We start from the raw sequence: 20,799 nt of genomic DNA on the forward strand, positions 1-20,799 counted from the left end.
AGGCCAGATAGGGGGACCGACAAAAGGCTCCTCCTGTTTGTGCTCCTTTCACTGCTCTCTGACTTCTTAAACTTTAACAACGAGTTGTGTTAAAACGAAACAGAATCATACGCCGCTGAATTTCTTTTTTTAATTTACTTATTTGTTTTAAACGTCCGTTCCTTCGGGGTTGTATATTAGACGCGCTAAAGCTCCCTTTGTGTTCACTCCGAGGGCCCCGTTCTGCTACACCCCTCCCCCTCCTCTTTTCTCCACTCCTCCCCTTTCGTTCGTCCGCGCGCGACACGAACTTCATGTCATCACGCAGCGCCGCGAGGGGGCCGTCGGCCGCGGTGACGAGCACGCTCCGGCGCGAGGTGAGTCCGCGACGGGAGCGTCTGTGTAATTACAGGAAACGCGCGCTCTCTTCTGCCGGTATACGCGGTAGCGTGCGCGACACTATCGCTTCTGGTTCTCTTCGGTGTAGTTACCTTTTTTTTCGGTGCGGTTCGGTCATGTTTTTGCCGGAAGGAGCAAGCAGCCGAATGAGAGAAAAAGAGTTGTTTCCTACTAGCAGCAGCTTGAGCAGGTTGTTGTTGATGTAGCTTCAAACGAGATCGGGTTTTTGCAAATGAGAACGTATTAATAATTAACTTAAATATAAAAAATATATTTAGGTGCAAGCATGCTTTAAAAAACATGTGTATACGTGTTACGCGAACGAAATGATGTTCTGTTTGGAAAATAAAACTGAAACAAGACACCCTGGCTGGGCCTGTATTATTATATAACCAGTCATCATCCAAATCAGTACAGAACCTTATGTTTTATACAGCTAATGTCAGAAAGAGAGGTTCAGCATGACACGGGAGGTACTACATGTTTTTAAAAAATCTGACCGGTCCACGTGTTCCACGAGGGGCGAGGCTTTTTTTTTCTTTATTTTTCCCGCCTTGTGTTCTGCACGTGCCGTTTCACTGGCTGCGTCGTGGCACGAGTGCCAGTCAATCGCTGTCTAGCGCGAGCTGCTTTCTGCGCTCGTTTTATTTAATAAACCCGCATTAAGAGATGCATTTGGAGTGTAAAGTAGTCTGGCGGGATATTTAAATGCTTACGAACGTTCGCTTCGCTAGCTGACGGTACACCTTCCTGTGCAGGAGTTTTAATTTTAATGAGAGCCCTGAACAGGTCTTGTGTTGTGCACTATTCTTCACTACTATGCTTCGCTGTACTCTGCTTCACTTTACTGTACACTGCTTGATCAACTGTATGCCACTCTCCCCTGCTTCACTCTGCTGCTCTTCCCAGTCCCTAACACTGTACTTCACTCCATTCTACTCATTTCCTCTTCACTGTACTTTACTTTACTTCATTGTGCTTTACTCTCACTGCTGGGGTAGCTGGTTAGAGCTCCTGGCTTCGAACCTACAAGTCACAGTTTACAATCTCATCTCGAGCTATAGTACCCTTTAGCAAGGTAAATGGGTAAAATTATTACAAGTAGCTTAACACTGTAAGTCACTTTACAGAAAGTGGTGCCCTGTGGTACTCTGCTGTGCTCTACTTTCTTCTACTGTACTGTGCTCCACTCTTCATTTGAAATGAGTGCAGAGGTAATGACATGGGCCTCTATAGCGCAGCGTTGCCATGTGGCATCTGGCTTTTGTACAACGTGTAAGAAAAACGCAAGACTTGTCCGTGTTGCACTCATGGTCCTGGTAGCGGTTATTATAGGGATGCTGTCAGCAGACTAAAGTGAGCGCCTAAAAACAAGAAACCTGCTGCATTTCTCATCAAGCTAGCTTTCAGTGCAAGTTCAACAGAGAGCTGTAGTTAGCTCTCTCCAGGGTCTGCTAGCAACAGAAGCTGTTAATCTTTTTTTTTTTTTTTAAACTTTACAGGATGTTCAACCCTTTCCTATTTGTGAAGAAAAAAAAATTCTTATCAGGGCAATTTACTGCCTAGCTGGAGATGTATGCTGTCAAAATCCTCACTGTTGTTTCAATATAAGGTTTTAAATCTGTTGCTTTTACATTTTATTGGGGAGGGTCCTGAAGGAAAGCACAGTATTGCCAGAACTGTACACCATGGTCAAGTGTGCGACCCCATTGCTTAAATGTACATCATGTTCAGTAGATGAGCGTTCTTAAAATAGTTCCAAGGTTTACCTCCTAAAAAGCAATGGCAAGATTCTTGTTCACATGGAGTATTTGAGTGTTTTTTTTTTTTCCCCCTCCAAATGTTTTCTGTATTTGGCTTCAGGGCATCTTTGAAACATCAGAGCACATACACAGAATTCATACAAACCAACAGTGGCTGCACAGCCTGACGCATGATTAGAATGCTGGGTCATGGGCATCACGGCAGGTTCTCAGCTGGAGGGAAGGAACATCACTCATTATGCATTTCTGGGCCAGTTTAATTTGCTGATTGGATCCAGCATGCCAGGAAAGGTGTGGTCATGAATTAAGATATTTCTACCATGGAATGATTCAAAAATGCTTTACGATCAACAAAGCACTTCGATCTTCTCAGTAATGTAGGTAACAGCAGTTGTTTGTTTTCTTTTTTTGCCCTCTCTTTGTTGATTATGAATATATTTGGAAATACGACCTGAAGCCAAAATCAGTACAAAACCTGAAAGTTGATATTACCTTAATATTGTATAATCTACTTGAATAAAGTATCTTGGGGCAGCAGGTGCTGTAGTGGTTTGATTGTTACTTCGCAATATGAAACTCCCTGGTTTAAATTCCACACCAGCTGTCATACTTACCCTGAACGGATACAGTAAGAGTACCCTGCTGTATAAACAGGAAAATCACTATGAAGCTGGCAGTGTAACACTGGAAGTCAAGTTTCAGCTAAATACAAGATAATTATCATTTAATAATTTATGTGATTGCTTTGTGTAGACTGGAAAGTGAAAAACTGCTTACAGATTACTGAAACATTTACTCGAGAGTACAGTGAAAGGTGACTAAGATGGAACAATAGAAACAATGCATGTGTACTACACACGTACAGTATACATTTCATGTCAGTGTTAAACATTTGTATATAGCTTACAGGTTGCACAGTCATGGTTTAGTAACAACCCATGCACTATTGTAAATCTCTGAAGGGGAAGCTGGGCATTTAACAAGCTCATTGATACGAGGCACTTCAATTATTTTTATTCTTTACTCCATGGTTTAATGCTATTTAAGACCTTGCATTCTTAAGTCTACATCCATAGCGCTGTCAAACCTTTCTGTAGCAATACACATATGTGTATATTCTACAGGGATTAATCTTAACGATCAAAGTTAATTATACTAAGTGTAATTTAGGGTAAAAAAAAAAATAGTTCATGATCTGCAAGTTATACTTAAGATACCCTTTTTAATTTAAAATGTAATTATGGTAGCCATGCAAGTTTTATATGGAAGATGAAAGTGGAGAACAAATAAAAGTATTGTCAGTGAAGTGCTTCTGTTGTCCCTCGTGTGAAACTGACTGAGTGGGAAGAACTGTTCCAGCGCAGCGTGTGGAGCTGAGCTCAGCCGTGTAGCGTGTTCCCTTCTTCGCCGTATGAGCGGGTAAAAACGTCGGGTTGCAGAGGGTGCGAAGCAGCAATAGACAAAGGAAACAGAACAGGGCTGCTCTAATACCGTTGCTGTAATCTGGGTCAAAGCAAACAGTTCGGCCGTGTTTTCCTATTAGTTATTGAAACGTCTCATGTACGCACAGAAAGTTCATGCTTTGAAGGTCACAAAGGTCGTGACGGTCGGGAGGTGTCCTGTTAACTTTGGTGCTTGTATTGAGGCCTCAGTCAGGATGTGGAATGGTGTGGTTCACACCTTTCACTTCTGTTGTCGGAGTAAATAGGTATCAGTCCTAACTAAACACTTAGTACATAAGTGCCCGTCACCCCCGCCCCCCTTTTTTTGTAGGGCCGGCGAGAATGTAATGAATATTACAGGGTTTTATGCTCTGCTGTAAAAATGAGGTTAAACGTGGTGCAGGGAGGGAGCCTTAGGAGCTTATTGTTCTGTCGGGAGATGCCTGTTGCAGCCAGAGGCTTGTAACACTGCACAATTATGGAATTATATTTACCAGTGAGTACGGTAACAATTGAAGAGCTGTAGGGCCAGGCAGAGAAGGATTGAAAGGGCCCTTTATGAAGAGGGAATCCTGCAAAGGCAATGTCTCTTTCTGTAGGAGATGGCACCACATGAGTGCAGTTGCACAGCGCTTTGTGCCCTTATATAATAGCTCTATACTCCATTGTATTAGTCCATTCTGATACAACACAACTTCTCAACAAACCGGAGCGGTATCTGCTCTGCTAAACTTCTCTATAGTTTTATTTATGTGGCTAGTGCTTGAGTCTGCATAGCCAGGAGAGATTAGCACATATTTCATAGCATAACATTACAGCTGCATTTCCTTTTCAGTCCCCCCCCCCCCCCCCCCCCCCCCCTTAAATAATGATTAGCTTTAATATAAAGCCAATACTTGTGAAGTATGATGGCACTTGACTTGCTCAATTAAAGGAGTCACTTTTCAGTCATTCTGTTGCTTTGAAACGTTAATCTTTAGAAATATTGAGCCCCCCCACCCTCTTTCTAATATGAGATCAAAGGCCTTGAGGGGAGTATTATTCCCTCTTAGCCTGTTACGTAAAGCCAATGAAAACAGTATTGTTAAAGTGTTAACATTCCCCGACAAAAAGGTGGTTTTGGAGGCTGCTCTAGCCAACTTATTGGTGGGCTCAATATTGTGCACGCTGATTTGCATTTCATTTTGTCCGCTAAGGCATGCACTGATGTTAAGGAATTCCACTTGCCAACATATCGGCCACCGTGGCATTTATAAAACCAGAATGTTTTGCACTTTATTTATTTATTTATTTTAAATTTATTTAACCAGCCCTAGAAACAAAAAGGGTTGTTCATTTGTATAAAGTAGCACCTGGAGCTGCACTAAAAGCGTGAACTCCCAGTGATCCTCTAAGGTCGATTGCCGAGATCATTTTTTGGCCATGTGAACGAAATGTATCAATTAATTTATTTATATTTTTTTAAAAATATTTTTATTTATTTGTTCTGAAATCGCCTAAAGCTGTATGAATAAAAGTATGTCTTTTGCGTAGTCATAGAGCTCACAGGCCAGAGCCTAGGTAGGTTTTTTTTTTTTTTTTTTTTTTTTTTTTTTTTTTAAATTTATAAAAACTTCAGCTCTTAATGACTTTCCTGTAATGATTAAGTGTTACTGTAAGATCTGTATTTATCTGCCTCTTCATTCACCAGCATTTGGCATCCCTGCTTTAGAAGTTTAAGGGTGGCTCTTCAGCTGTTCCTCCAGTGGAGTGAACTGACCTGGGCATAGTCTGGTTTATACTGTATAACGCACTGCTGACTTACACTACTGCTGTGGATGACCAAACCTGAGACAGAACTATGGGTGGGCATCATCAGGGGCCTCATTTCACTAAAATATCACATTATTTGAGTCATAATACCACAATATTGTGAAGCACATTTCAGTGCGATTTTGGTGAAAGAGTCAATATTGTGTTTTATTATCATGTACGTGTTGTTTTTCACATTTACAGTAGAAAACTGTTGGAACAAAAGTCAAGTTCCACAAAACTCCATAAAACATGTCTCAATTAATTGTAGTTTGAACTTTCATATCTTACAAATGTAGTCCTCTGTCATCATGGAGTATAAGAGAATGGTTTTTTCAGTTGTGGCCGTAGCGAATGATCAGATAAAGGGAATGTTTTGTTAGTAAAAACAAACCTGTAGCTGTTTCCTTATATCTCAACCATGAGGCTTTTTGTCGTGCTACAGAGCAGCGGCTCTCGGGCCTGGTCCCGACTACCCCTTCTGTGTTTCAGCTCAGCTGAGGAACGTTGTTTTCCATTGAGCTTCGTTAAAGACTTCGTGAAGAGGAACATAAGCGACTGCACAGAGAGGGCGGCTACAAGGAGCACTGAGCCCAGCTGCTCCGTACAAAGGATGAGTGTACTGTATGCTCAGTAAACACCAGGGGCAGCTCGCATCCTTGCACCTTTATTCTCGCTGCTTCATGGCACGTAAACTCGCACAAGTTCAGAGTTTATTCCTTCCTACTATCAGAATGCAGTCCTTTAAAAGCAGTGTATGTGCGTTACTCCATTTATCAGAATAGGGGAGAAAAAGTGCTTCACAGCTGGAAGTGCTGATTCTTTGTTGGTGTGTGAGTGTAACAACTGTGATTTCCTGTGCAGATTTACCTTCGCTCCTAGAAGGAACCAGGGTAAACATAAAAGAACACAAAAAAAAAAAAAAACTCTAAGAGACTTTATTTCTTAGCGTTGGTTACTTTGATCAGGGGCGTGGTGGCGCAGTGGACTTGGCCGGGTCCTGCTCTTTGATGGGTCTGGGGTTCGAGTCCTGCTTGGGGTGCCTTGCGATGGACCGGCATCCCGTCCTGGCTGCGTCGCCTCCTCCTCCAGCCTTGCACCCTGTGTTGTCGGGTTAGGCTCCGGATCGCCGCGACCCCGCTCGGGACAAGTGGTTTCAGCCAGTGTGTGTGTGTGGGTTACTTTGATAATTCAGCTGATCAGATATACTCTTATTTACATTCCTTGTTGTTATGTTTATACAGTTGAAAGTGTTGGCTGGTGGCAAGTGTCACTCTGCCATGCGCCTAAAGTCAAAGTCATCCTGTACAAGATGGACTTGAGACCTGTTGTGGGCTCGCTGCTGATGAAACTGGACTCATTTAATGGTGTGCTAGGGTTGAAGGCATCACCCACCCTCACCCCAACCCTCAACCATTATGCTCATTCGCATTAAGTGACACCCACCGGTAGGCTAGTGGAGGATCAGTGTTTTTGCTGGACAAGTGAATGTGCCATCTGGTAACACCCACGGAGCTCATTATTACGGAAGCATTATATGGAAGTTCACACTATGGTTCTTGATGAAACATTTACACCTCCAGTCTGTGTTTTCAGTCTGAATGTCAGTTTCCATTTACAATACGCGGGGGTTATGTATGACTCGTGAATCCTCTGATAATATGCATGTACATTTATTGAAGACACAGATACTGTTTTTGCTGCTTGGCCAGTGTGTGCTGTTGCTCCCCGAACATACTGCGTTTTCGCTTTTGAGTCTGCGCTTTTTATTGCCCATCGGTGGACAGAACGTCTACAAATGTTGAAATGGTTTGGATTCCTGCTGTTGTTTCCCCTTCCTGTTGACCTGTCACATTTTGAGAAATCACCCAAATTCAAATGATCAGAGTTGCTGTAAGGAGAAAGTTAGTTTTTCCACTGTCTCTCGTACTGCATCAATTGCGTTGGTAAGACCTCAAAGACAACTTTTTAGGTCAGATGACTACATCATGGTGATTGTAATGCAGCAGTGATGCAATGACTTTTTGTCTTCAGAAGACAAATACTTTGCTGTTTGACATGGATGATAACCTTTACTTTGCCCTGAAATGACACATGAATTTCGGTTTCTGTGCTGCCATTGTGAACACGACTCATGATTAACACTCAAAACAGACAAAAAAGAAGAAAAAAGAATCGGCCCATCAATGGAAAGTCAGAGGAGTAATTATTTTTTTTTTTTTTTTTTTTTTTTTTTTTTTGCCCCCCCCCCGTGCTTTTTCACTTGTACTCATCTCCACGGTTGCACAGGAATGGTATCAAACTGATACGTGGGTGTGTTTTTTTACTTTGCTAAACCAGGAGCCCTCACATCACAGGTTTGATTCAGCATGTTTTAATAATCTTAAGAGAGAAAGGTTGGGGGGAAAAAAGTGGGGAGTCCCTGCTGTGGGAAGTGGTCATCTTTCTTTAGCTGCCTCCAGCTGTCAGCCACCTTAGTGAGGGGTTCAGGATTCTGGGGGAATGGGTCATATACATGGGGGGGACCCTTGGTCCTGCAACATGTCATAATCCTTGACACATGGCCTCAACTGTACATTGGCACATTGACATAGCGGAAAAACAACACCGATCTCCTTATATGTTGCATTGCTCAGACCAGCAAACCAGCCGTCCCGTTTCTTGCTGAAATGCCAATAGTTTTAGGTACTTGAGTGCATTTTTAGTGTTACCGCATCTCTTTCGGATTCACCGCTCCCCTGATCTCCTGTGTGCTTGATAACCATGTACTGTGGTATCTTGTGTGATAATATTGACACTATATGCAGCTGCCCGTTTAACGTGTACTGGTTTATATGGTAGTATGAGACAAACTGACCCTCAATCAAGTGCCTGCAACCAAATCTCTCCTTCTGTTGGTGTAGTACGCTTTTTGTGTTGTTCTCGGACATGCGTGTTTATGGGTGCAAAGCGTTTGCTAAAGGGGGGGGGAGGTGAAATTATTAAGGCTGTAAATGGTCTCCCCAGTGTTGCCGATTACATGTTCTGTTCAAGTTGCAGACCATCCTTAGCGCAACTGCTTTCCTGCTCTTCTGTGGTCAGGGTTGGACTTCGGAGGGCATTTTGTTTGGTAAAAGCAGTTTTATCCAGTGTTTCGTTAATGTGTGTAATTGTGCTGTGAATGGCACTTCACGTGGTATTTGCAGGAGCTCTTAGGTAACAATGACCCCATACGCTGTGTTGTTTTGCCTGTGGATGTTTGACTGATTGTTCTTTTAGCAGGTGCTAGTGTCAGAAAACCCAGGTTCTTACTGCAATTTGGTTAGTTCAAGGCCTTTGTGGTTATTTTTTTTGAAAAGTGTCGTCTTCAAAATTGAGTCGAAGATAGAAAAGCAAAATCGAAGTAAGTCTGTCAACGATGATAAGGCGTGCACACACACACTGGCTGAAGCCCGCTTTTTCCCTAAACGAGAGTCGCGGCGAGCCGGAGCCTAACCCAGCAACGCAGGGCGTAAGGCTGGGGGTGGAGGGGACGCACCCAGGACGAGACACCAGTCCATCACGCGGCACTCCAATCGGGACTCGAACCCCAGACCCGCCAGAGAGCAGGACCCGGCCAAGCTCGCTGTGCCACTGCGCCTCCCACTCAGATGATAAGGTTAAAGGAAAGTATTTTACGTAATATAGTCTTAAAAGTTTGCAGAGGATTTGTTCTTACATTTATTTCCATGTTAATTGTGTATTGAAGGTGTGAGAGAAAGCTATTTGTATCTGACATCATTGTTTGGTTTTTCTAGTGAAGGAAAGCTACACAACTTTAAACTGCAGGGAACAAGCCATCACCTATGTGCAGCGTTTGATTAAATGTGTCGGCATTTATTTGCAAGTCTACATGTGTATCAGCAGTGAAAATGTACTTTGAATTCCATGGCAAAGTCCCTGTCTGCGTTCTCTCATACCTGAAGTCTTGAGCCAGGGGACACACTTCATTTACGTTTATTCACTTAGCAGACACTTTTCTCCAAAGCAACGTACATCTCATAGAAAATACAATGTGTTCATTACATTAGCAGGAAGAGACACTCAGATGCAGACGCGTGATTCTTAAGTTAGTTTCCACCATATGAACCAATGTACATCTCACAAGTAGCTGCATAAAACTTTATCAGAATATTCACGAATCCTGATCACCTTCTTAGTATCTTTTTTTTTTTTTTTTTTTGAGATACATATAAGCATTTGAGAGGGGGTGCGGTGGCGCGGTGGGTTGGACCGCGGTCCTGCTGTCCGGTGGGTCTGGGGTTCGAGTCCCACTTGGGGTGCCTTGCGACGGACTGGCGTCCCGTCCTGGGTGTGTCCCCTCCCCCTCCGGCCTTACGCCCTGTGTTGCCGGGTAGGCTCCGGTTCCCCGTGACCCCGTAAGGGACAAGCGGTTCTGAAAATGTGTGTGTGTGTATAAGCATTTGAGTTATATTACAGCAGTAGCTGCGTAAAGGTTTCTCTGGGGATGATCTTAAAGTTAAAGTGCACAAACATTTGCACCTTGCATGACCTTCAACCGGGGAGTCTGTGAATGGCAAGCATCTTCTGGCACATAGAGTACTGGGAAGGTCACTTCAGCGAACAGTCCGACTTCTGAGCTCTGTCTTGCGTTGCCCTTACGCGGGATCTCCTCTGATCTAATGAGCGGTATTAATTAGCCCCTTCGGTAGGGTGTGTTACGGTCGCCTCGTCACGTTCAATTGAGGTCGGCATCTCCTCTTGGATGGCTGGAGAGAGCAAAGCGGATCAGCGCCAAGGTGATGGGGCATAATGTGCGTGAGTAGCCAGTGTGTTGTGTGTGTGGTAGGGGGGCGCAACTGAATCACATGGCTACATATTGCATGTTCCCTCATCTCGCCTGGCCTGTGTAAGCACGGCTGTAGGGATGGAGCACGTCTGCTGTGCTCAGCTGGTCTGATGAGTCTAGCCATCGTTGTGACATCTGAGCGTTTGCGTGACACTTTTTGCAGGCGTTGCTGTTTCTGCTCTTTGATGCCTGATCCGCCACAAGAACATCAACTAATGGCAATAAGTTAAACACAATGCAGAGAGTGTTCCACTGTTTACCATTTGTACATCTGGATAATTTTTTTACTGCATCAGTTCAGGGTCAGGGCCTTGGTCACAGGTGCTGTAGCAGGAGGTGAGATTCGAACCTGGGTCCTTGAAGTTCAATGCAGCAGCTCTAACCTCAATGCCACCCACTGCCTGATGCTTTGCACCCCTTTTAAGCACACAATTCTTGTAAATGACTTGATGATAATGACTGTGCATGACAGTATAAATGAATACTATACAGATGAAGAATACTGTTAATATGTAATCTTTGAAGATACATTTTTGGTAATAGATTTTTGATAATAGAGGGGCATCATCCTAACTTGGTTGCTAAAATGATCTGAATGTGAAATATGAAACAGAATTCAACATATAGGGACATTTCACTTTGAGGCATTTGTGTTACATCTTAAGATGCACCTGGATGCACCATCTGTGATGGATCCTGGGGACACTGGGGACACCCTTGTCCGGGCGAGCCCACCAAGGTTCAGGAAGAAAGTCCACAGGTGTGCAGTGGTTTCATATGGAAGGGAAGGCCCACCTGTTCGTGAACCGACTTTGAGTGCACTGCCTTCAGGTGTGTTTCTTACATCACGTCCACGGTGCCTTTGCTCTCCAGTGGAGCGCCTCTCGAGGACAGCGTTCGCTAGGTTTATTCAACTTTCCAGAGCGGCGGTGGCCTCTGGAACTGCCCCTAGAATCATTTAGTGCGTTCCCACAAAGGTGAGCAATGGTTTCCGTGTTTTATTTTTTTTTCTTCCCTTATCCTTTTTAAATCCTCCCTAGTAATTGAGGCGATTGAGTCATCAGAAATGAAACCGGTGGACGCCACAGAGGAAGACGTTTGGGATAGGAGAGCGGAGCGCCTGAATAGTCCTCGGAATAATGAACTCGAAAAGATGTGTCTAATTTGCGAACATTGTATAGCGTTTCGCCTCAAAAGGGAGACCCAAAAGAATTTTGAATTCCAGTCAGAGGTAGGCAATGATTAGATTGCGATGCCTAATTCTCCTAATACTCATTGCTCATTCCTTTAATATGCAAATTTTAGGTATGCAAAGATCTGATGCTTTTATTTAAGAAATATGTCCTCGGGCGATAGGGGTATGCTTCCAGGGAGATTTCTGTTTTAGTATGAAATAAATAGTTGTTAAAGGGATCACATGAGTTTGTGTCTTAGAAGATGAAAAGCTAATTGACATGAATTATTTATTGTGATGCAATATTTTATAGAAATCAAACAGTGGGAAAAAATAAAACAAAGTTCAAACATTTCGTCTGAAATATGCATCCATTATAAAGAACCTTGGAATATTCATAAGAAATGATTTCATCTGGATTATTAATGTTCTTGAAGCGGTTTGGGACACTCGTCCTAAGGTCAATGAACTGTAATTACCAAACCAGTACCGGAGGAATATTCTTATGTGATGAGAATATATTACTGATTACATTTACACACAGCAGAATGACTAGTATTCTTGCCATTCAGAGCAGTAATAGGGAGCAAATTGAGCACCACACTGTTAAAATAGCTCTTTTTACACTCTTATGATAGCTACTGTAAACATGGTGCGCTGCCTTTTCTGCCAATTTTAGTCAAATGCCTCCTTTATCTGTCATAGTAAGTGGAAAACAGTTTTAACTCTTTGGATCCAATCCAGATTTCAGATGGTGCTGCTGAATCCGTGGGATTTTGAAGAGCATGCTTTTAGTACCCATATATTGCAGAAGGATGCATACAATTATTGTTTGACTAGCTAGCTACATTTAATGTTTTGCCATCGTGACAAAATGGAGGTAATTTTAGGCCTCGTCTTGGTGGAAGTGGAAATGGAATTAATTGTAAGGCTGTAATTTTTGGTCGATTCTAGAGGTTCTCCGCAAACGATGATCTCATGTCCGTTCCCGAGGAGCACGCGCTCGGTGGAGAGGCAAACACTTCGAGGCCTTTTTACGGGATCGGCACCACCGATAACAAGCGGCGCTCCACTTTATTCCCGCCAAGCGTATGGAAGGAAATGACACATCTCCGCTGGCATCGTCCTGCCAGAAGCGCTTCGCTCATGAAAGCCCGGGCTATTTTTTGCCCGCACAAAGACGCCTCTCATGACCGTGAACTTTTGAACAGCGAACACACTGACCGCGCTGTTCCCGATCGGCCTCTGCTCGTGGGCCACACGGACGCGTCCGCCGAGGGTGAATTCTTGACATTTTTAAGTGTTGTTTCACTGCTCGGCACTCCACGCTTTCCCCGTCCCATCGCTGTGCTTTGCGTACTTGTGCACCTTAAAATAGGACCTGGCGACCAACTGGCGCATCGGGGCCGAACGAAAGTACCGGTATGATTAGCTGTTGGAGCAAGTGTGACGACTCTTTGTTGACGTGTGTGTGTGTGTGTGAGTGTGACAGAGAGCCACCTGGTCGTTTGGGGATCCCCGATACATCAGCATGCGTAGGAGCACGGTGTCACACTGCGCCCTTGCCGGGCTGAGCTCTCAGACGTGTACAGTATTGAGACGGTAGAGATCAAGGCCCAGATTATCCGGTGGAAGGAACGCCGTAGGAGAGGCCCACTTTTATAGAAAGTGTCTTTTTCTAATATCTGGTGGGAAGGTGGGAATCCCCGAGAACAGTTTTTTCCTAAAATATAAAAACGAAACTGGTTGTTGACATATTTTTTGCGGTGGATCTGATTGGCCGAGCCGAACGAGCCATGCACCAGAATCGTTCTTTACTTTCCTGGAACAATATTTACGGGGGGTGTTTGTGGGTGTTTTTAGAAGTCTGCACTGTATCTCTTATTTTTGCATCTGGATTTCTGCTTTGTGTGTGCGGCCGGCTTCTTCTCACATTGTCTCAACCCTGCCATCGCATTTAAGACTTCATGAAAGTAACGTTTTCTCCACTTTTTAGTGATTTTTGATGACTGAATAAATAAAGCCCGAGTATGAACAGTAGCAGTTCAGCCTGTTGCTTTACGACAATTCTTATGTGGTAAACGTGTGCGAATATGCTGGCATATTCAGCAGGGTCATCTTCGTTCTGGTTAAATGATTGATCTTCGTGCACATGAAAATATGATCTGCTTTAAAGTCATTTTTTTAAAAAGATGATTGTTTCATGATGTTTTATTCCGTTAAAAAAAATATAAATTTACAGTACTTTGTTCAGTAAAATTCTTGTTGTGTGTTTTTTTTTTTTTTTTTTTTTCCCCCCCTCCCTCAGTTCTGGTTTTGCGGTTCTTTCTGCTTTCCAGAATTCAGTTATGGAAGGTCACACCTAAATTTTCTTGTTTTTACTCTTTTTCACTTACTTTTTTTTTCTCGAGAGAAATTACCAAAATTAAAACTACACCTGGAAATACTGTGGGCGTAAAGTGAATTTTCAGTTTTATGCATCTGTATGTTGACTGAATTTTTTTAAGCCATTAAGACACGGGTCATGATTACAAGGCTTCCAGAACCTGAGCATGAAACACCCAGTTTCCACGGTGCCGTTTTAACCTTGCTGTTGACCGTTTAAGGTCAAGCACCGCATAACGTAACGATATTTGAATGCCTTGTTTGTCCGAGTGATGTGATGCTACAGCGAAAGGAGCGATGCTCAACGCACTCTGGGCGCCTCTTGTGAGACAGCAGGGGACCAGATGAGCTTCGCTTTCTCTCTCCCTGAGTCCCCCACCTTAACACAGAGCTCGTCCCCTGCCTTTCATCTGCTGCCATTTCCTTCATCACTCATAGTTCATTTATGGGTTATTATTCATTTGCTCAGCAGATGGTTTCACCCAAAGTGACAGGAGATTTTACTGGTGCTATTCTGGGTGAAGGCCTTCCTCCAGGGTACAACAGCAGGCCTCCCCTGGGACTTTCACAGTTTCCTTAAGTTCTCTCTCTCTACTGCTGGTCTGCAGTACCAGTGAAAAGCCAGAGCACACCTGCTGAAACTTTTTAACCGCATGTCTTCGTGGCTCTTATTGAGGCAAAGGGTAGCTTTTCTCAGGAATCCAGCGTTCAGATGCAGTTTTAATTTTTTTCTTTACAGAAACTCAGTCCATGTCGTGTTTACGTGTTCTCCCCATGCCTGAGTGGGTTTCCTCTGGGTGCTCTGGTTTCCTGCCGCAGTCCAGAGACACGCATTTCAGGAGTGTCTGCTGAAGAATACGTGAAAATGTAATGTACTCCAAGTGAAAAGCTCTACAACACGATGCGGCGGAACTTCGTTGTCAGATTTCTCCGAGAATTAGTTTTGCATCGCAGCAGCCGTGTCCTTCGAGGGCAGTGGCATGTTACACATCGAGGGTAAACGCACAAAGATGTAAGAGAGGGGGGAAGGAATGAGTAAATACTTGTATGAATAAGTAGATGGATAGGCACCGTATTGAATGTCAGAACATCGTGAGAAAAGTGTGCGTTCAAACTTCTGACTGGTGCTACAGCCACACGCTACTGACGCTTTGCGCATGTGTCGTGTTGAAGAGTCTGACAGCAGAGTCCCTTCATGTTGCTCCCTGTGCCTGAGCCTCTCCTCACTTTGCTCTGCAGGACTGCTGCCGATGAGCGTGATCCTGGCGGAGCCCTTCTACGGGGGCTCCCACAAGCAGCTCACCGACCTGCTCCGGGAAGACGTGCCCAACTGCGTCGCCTACACGCTGCCTGCCAAGAAGTGGCACTGGCGCGCCCGCACCGCCGCGCTGCATTTCATGCAGGCCATCCCTGCGAGCCCATCGTACAGGTGGGTACTCCTCAGCGCCACGGGGGCTTTTCGGCGCTTTGTGTGAGCAGCCAATTTCGGAAAAAGAAGGACAACATGCGGTCAAGCATGCGCCCTCTGACCGTTTAGCATTTTCGCGGCACCAACCCACAGTTCGGGATCCCTTTAGCCCCCGCAGTGATGGCGTTACTCGATTACCAAGAATTTTGATAGGTGGAACTAACTAACAAGATAGGGCTATAATGAGTCTGGGGAATGCTTGACAGTTTGTGACAAACAAGTGTGTGTGTGTGTGTGTGTGTGTGTGTGTGTGCGTGCGCGCGTGTGCGCGCGCATGTGTACACAGTTGTTTGCTTATGACTGTCTGATACAAGGGGAAAAACCCATGCATGTACAAAGTACTGACTCATCTTTTGGTTGTGTAGCAGAATTATTTGTCACACTGCAGTTTGCATGGTAAGTGTTTTCACATTGACAACTAGCGATTGCGCGAGAAGGAACAACATGAAGTTTTATGATGAAAACTGACCTCTGTTTTTTTTTTTTTTTTTTTTTCCTTTTGCTCATGCTTTTCTACGACTCTTAGAATTATTTCCCATTTATGCAGTTGGATAATTTTCACTAGAGCAGTTTTACGGTGAGTACCTTGCTCAAAGGTACTGTAGCAGCAGGTGACATTCGAATCTGTGACTTTTCACTCCAAAGGCTACGGTTCTATCTACTACACTGTGAGCTGCCACAAGAGTGGATGTCTCAGTGTACATTTACATTAGAGTTTAAAAGCACTTCTCGCAGATGCTAACGCGCACAGTAATGGCCTTTGTTAGGAACACCAGATTCGGCGTTTCATTCCCCGAGTTTGACGCGGTTTGGTTTTCCTGTTTTCACAGTTGTACTGTAGCGGTACTTTTCAGTCTGCTTTAGTGAAAATAGATGGTTTCAGTGTATTTCTGCGATAGAGGTTTGACCAATCCATTGTTGTTGCGTCACCTTACTGATGATCACAGTTAAGCTTTAAAAAAAAAAAGAGTAAGAACAGTTGTTTTTGTTTCCTTTGCATGAAGGTGAGGGCTGATGTCAGCCTACAGGGGACAGGTCTGTCCACCCACTGCCATTCCCTGTAATGAGGGCGGTGTAAGTGGGATTATGCACGTCTCAGCGTGGGCGTAAATGATATGATTTATGCACAGGTGCCGCTCGGAGCCGTTTCTGAATGATAATTAAGATAACCTCCCCCTCCCATTCTCACGGATCCACCCTGCGCTCGTACCCTTCGAGACAGCGGCCCCTTTCCCTCACTGCTGTTGAGCGCTTTTCAAGGCTGGAAAGAAACAGTAACCACTGGGACGATGCTTTACGTGTCCCCAGAGTTACGTGTATTCGCATTAACATGCGGAGTTGAATTAACATTTTAAAAAAAGTTTAGTGTCGGAAACTCCTGTCTGAATGTTCACATGAGACTGTTCTCATGACGGCATTCTGTTGTTTAAACCCGTTAAGCGTTACTGTCGTTTCTCAAACTTCGGTAGTTTTTTTTTTTTTCATTTGAAAACTTCTCATATTGAGCATTTTAAATATCTTTTTACCAGCATTTAGGTCCCCCCCCTCAACGATTATACTAATGGCTCTTTTTTCCTGCCGGTTTTATCATAAATGTACAATTCACGGTGGTTACCTTGACATGCACATAGGTCTTGTTTTGCGTAGCCTAAAAATGCAGACTGGATCACAGGATGTTTGGATTCGGTTCATTGCGTAGAGGCATCAGTATGATCACTCAAGAAGTGTTTTCTTTTTAGATGCATTCGCTCTTCTTACATGGCCCGTTAATGCCGATTCCTGTGCTATTTTACCTGTCCCCATCCTGGAGGTCATGAGATCTGACAGCACTTGCCCCACGGATGTTTGCCGTTGAGCCACAGAGCGCCTGTGTATATCATCAGGGCATCAATGAGGAGCGTTGGCACAGCCATGTTTCATCAGCCCGCGCTTCAGCCTGGCATCCCGACTGTCGCCACCACTCTTTGTCTATTCGCTTCTCCTCCCGAATTCGGGAGCTTCACACGGATATGCACCACGGTATATTTTCACCGGGGTGTTTTTTTTTTTCCTCCGCAGTTCGCGGGTAATTTTAGGACACGGGGAAATCTACACGTTTTAATTCCTCCCTGCAAGGTGTTAAATGGAAAATGGAGCCCAATATCATGCACGAAATCTGAAAACTGAGAGTTTTCAGTTATATTTTCATTGTACTGTAGTGAGCGTGCGATCTGCAAGCACTCGGTGGAGGGGTATCCCCTCAAGCATTTTGTCTTTTGTACAGTGCGAGCAGAGCAGCGTACACCTGTAAACTCGAGACTCTTGCTCTCTATTGTATGACATAACGCCGACCGTACGGACATTTCGCACAGTTTCAGACTGCGTGGCTGCTGTTGACTTGACACGCTCGTCCTGTCGGCCTGCAGCGGAATGAGCGCTGCCCTTTGAGGACGTCCCTGTCGAGGCACACCGATCCTTAAAGTGCGAAGGACCCCGTTTGCTCTTCCCTTTCTGCGTTGACATGAGGAGAGGAGCTGTGATCAATAAATAATGCAGCTGGCATGATAGCTGAACAAAACGCTTTTCTTTGGTTTATTCAGAAGCACGGGTTCGTAACGGTCAAGTAGGAGTACGTGAAGCGGGCGTCTTGTAAGAGTTCATCTGATGTACCCACGAATGTGAGGGGTTTTAACACAAGTCTAAAGAAAGGCCTTCCGAGACACTCGTGATGACCTAGAAAACAATTACTAAGCACCATTTGCTGAAGGTAAGCGTTCCATCTTCCAAAAAGAAGAAGAAGAAGAAAAAAATCGGTGTGGGCTGCTTACAAGAAACCAAGGACGAGATGAGGCCATAGAAGGAAGCCTCCCACTCCTGGCGCTAACTTGTGATATGCGTCTCTACCGCTCCGAGGCCGGGCGCTCCCCGTGAGCGCTCCCGAAAGCTTGCTTTTACATTTGCGTGTTCATTTAGGAGTAGGTGGGTCTCGAATTTGCAACCTTCATCTCCAACCACTACGCTACATGCCAAGCGACAGCTTGAGCGGCTGTAGCTGCTACTTATTGCTGCCCTGTAGCGTGGAAATCCAGCTGTATCACCTCAACGCAGCACCCTTGTTTATAGAGGGCTCTCCCTGGCGGGCCGCATTTACCCCCCTCGCTTTGTGTTTGCCCTCTTTTCCACTTTGATTGTCTCCTGTGTGTGTGTCCCTGATGTGTGCCGCCAGGAGTGGAGCGAGGGAATGCACGATTTGTTCGCAACCATCTCTGGTCATGGGGCGTGCCGCTGGTCCGGGACAGTTGTTCATGCGGGCCGTCTGTTGGAAATCCTCACAATAGACAAATGCATTGCATACATTTATATTTATTAATTCAGCTGCCGCTTTTCTCCAAAGCAACTTCCGACTCTAAGATGCTCACAGTTATTTACCCATTTATACAGCTGCGTAATTTTAACTGAAGAAATTTAGGGTAATTAACTTGCTCAAGGGTACTACAGCAGTAGGTGGGATTTGAACTTGCAACCTTCCGATCCTATCCACTACGTTCTCAGTTTTGGTTTTTTTTTTTTTTTTTTTTTTTGCGATTTTTAAATTTTTTTTGTTCTTTTTGGAGCCAGGTATTCAGCTGTATAACAGGAACGCTACTACTTCAGATGAACGCAGATGATTTCACATAAAGGGGAGAAATTTGAGACCACAAAACACCCCCTTTGGTCCTCGCCATTGGGAGTTTAGAGTGCTTTAAGAGAAACTATTTTTTTTTTTTTTTTTATGCTCCGAATGCACCCATGATTGGTAGCATTAGTTGTTTATGAGCGGCCCTAACTTCGACAGCCACGCACGATGACGGTGTAGCCACGGTGAACGTGGTGCGGCTTTTTAGGACGGTGGGATGTTTCTAAGAACCTTTTTGAATTTGTCAATTCATTGATGTTGTTGTTTGCATGAAGAGATTCTGATAGGATTTATGCTAGTATATATGAAGTGCGTGAGTTTATGAAGCTCGTGATGGCAGGACAGAATTAGCGTAACTTTTTTCCCCTTCCTCTAAAACCCAGATTTCCTTTGCAAATGATACTAAATTATATATATTTAAACCATGCCCCCTGGCTATGGCATGCCCTGAAATGTCTTTAATAAGGATTGGAGTGTTAATGGCTGGTATAGCTCCAGTTTTAAATTAGAAATAACCCAGCACAGTTCTTGACTTATAGAAAAGGTTAGAATTAAGTACAATGAATTAATCTCAATTTCCTGCCGGATTGTGTATGAATCCTTGAAGAGTTTAGGGAGCAGTTGTCCGGCCTTTGGGACTGAAGAGAATCCATAGGCGTCACACGAGTCAAGTGCTGGGGCTTTTTCTGGGCACCAAGACCTTGTTTTCAGCACCAGATAGTAACTGCTTTTGTTTCACACCTCTGGGGTAAAATAAAATGCAATGACATTAAAAAATGAAACCCACAATCTGAAGGTAGAGGGCATTGCATCAGCAACCTACATCACACACGGGCACCGAATTGTCTTTACCTGGCTGAGGTGTACTGAGCTATGTGCGTCTTGTGCAGCTTGCAGGCCTCGTGATGACTACATGGTGAAATCCCGGGGTTTAGCACGGTACTGCAGCTCACTTTTTTCCAGGACGGGGAGGTGGGTGGCCGGGGACCGCCGAAAACATGCTTTCTGCTGCTTTCAGCATTTGGATGATGTCACCAGCTCCTACGCAACAGGAGTTCAGCTGGGGCCCCCTTCTTAACATACTTTTTACATTGATTCATTTTGCCTTTTTCTTCAAAGCAGCTTAGTGTTAAAGTACTTAAGGTACACTGATTTATTCATTTATAAAGCAGGTTAATGTTTACTATATCAATTCTGGGTAAGTACCTTGATCAGAGGTAATACAGCAGGAGGTGGGATTCAAACCTTTACATTTTCATGTATTCATTTAGCAGATGCTTTTCTGTAAAGTGATGAGCAACTCAGAGTAAACAAAAGTGCATTTCACCAACAGGTAAAGAGCTTACAGACATACAGTTGAGAAATCACTGCCGGTTTGATTGATACCCTATTTGTACTGACACTTATTAAACGAGAAGCAGTAGGACCTGTGTAGCTGATGGGAAATCCAAAGGTGATCATGCAGGCTTATGAAGCTGTAGGGCATCGGGAGAGTTTTGAGCCTCTTTTTAAATGTTGGAAAGGATTCAGCAGCTCTGAGGGGGAGAGGAAAACTCATTTTAATTGGGTGCTTTGAATACAAGGCACTTTGCTCATGAGGCCTTTCTCCTGATTGTGACAATGCTGCACCTATAAGCATTTCTATGAAACTGAAGACCAAGACCTTTGTGAATTGAATGAGTACCACCATCACAGTTTTAAGTATGTCTTTGTAGATTTTCAAGGATCAACTGTATTTGCCAAGTGTTGATGGAATGTTACTAAAGAAAGATTAAAAAGGGGGGTGAAAGGGGGTGAAAAATCTGCTTCTCTTTCTCACACACACACACACACACACACACACACACACACAGAGCTTCTTGCCGTTTTCCAAAGCCCACGTTTTAATCAGGTTAAAATCAAGGAAGCTGATGAG

The 20,799-nt window shown here is 44.1% G+C and overlaps 1 protein-coding gene across 1 annotated transcript in view; it reads left to right on the forward strand.

The window, feature by feature from the left end:
- Window positions 1-313: 313 nt before the first annotated feature.
- gtdc1 (glycosyltransferase-like domain containing 1) overlaps window positions 314-20,799 on the forward strand; it is a 71,625-nt gene continuing 51,139 nt past the window's right edge. Inside the window, exons 1-2 of the mRNA XM_018735582.2 lie at window positions 314-356; window positions 15,001-15,190. Of these exons, the coding sequence (XP_018591098.1) occupies window positions 15,012-15,190 (179 nt within the window). The 5' untranslated portion in view covers window positions 314-356; window positions 15,001-15,011. The remainder of the gene's footprint in view (window positions 357-15,000; window positions 15,191-20,799) is intronic.

This window comes from Scleropages formosus, chromosome 21, assembly GCF_900964775.1.
Source record: "Scleropages formosus chromosome 21, fSclFor1.1, whole genome shotgun sequence".
Taxonomy (NCBI): domain Eukaryota; kingdom Metazoa; phylum Chordata; class Actinopteri; order Osteoglossiformes; family Osteoglossidae; genus Scleropages; species Scleropages formosus.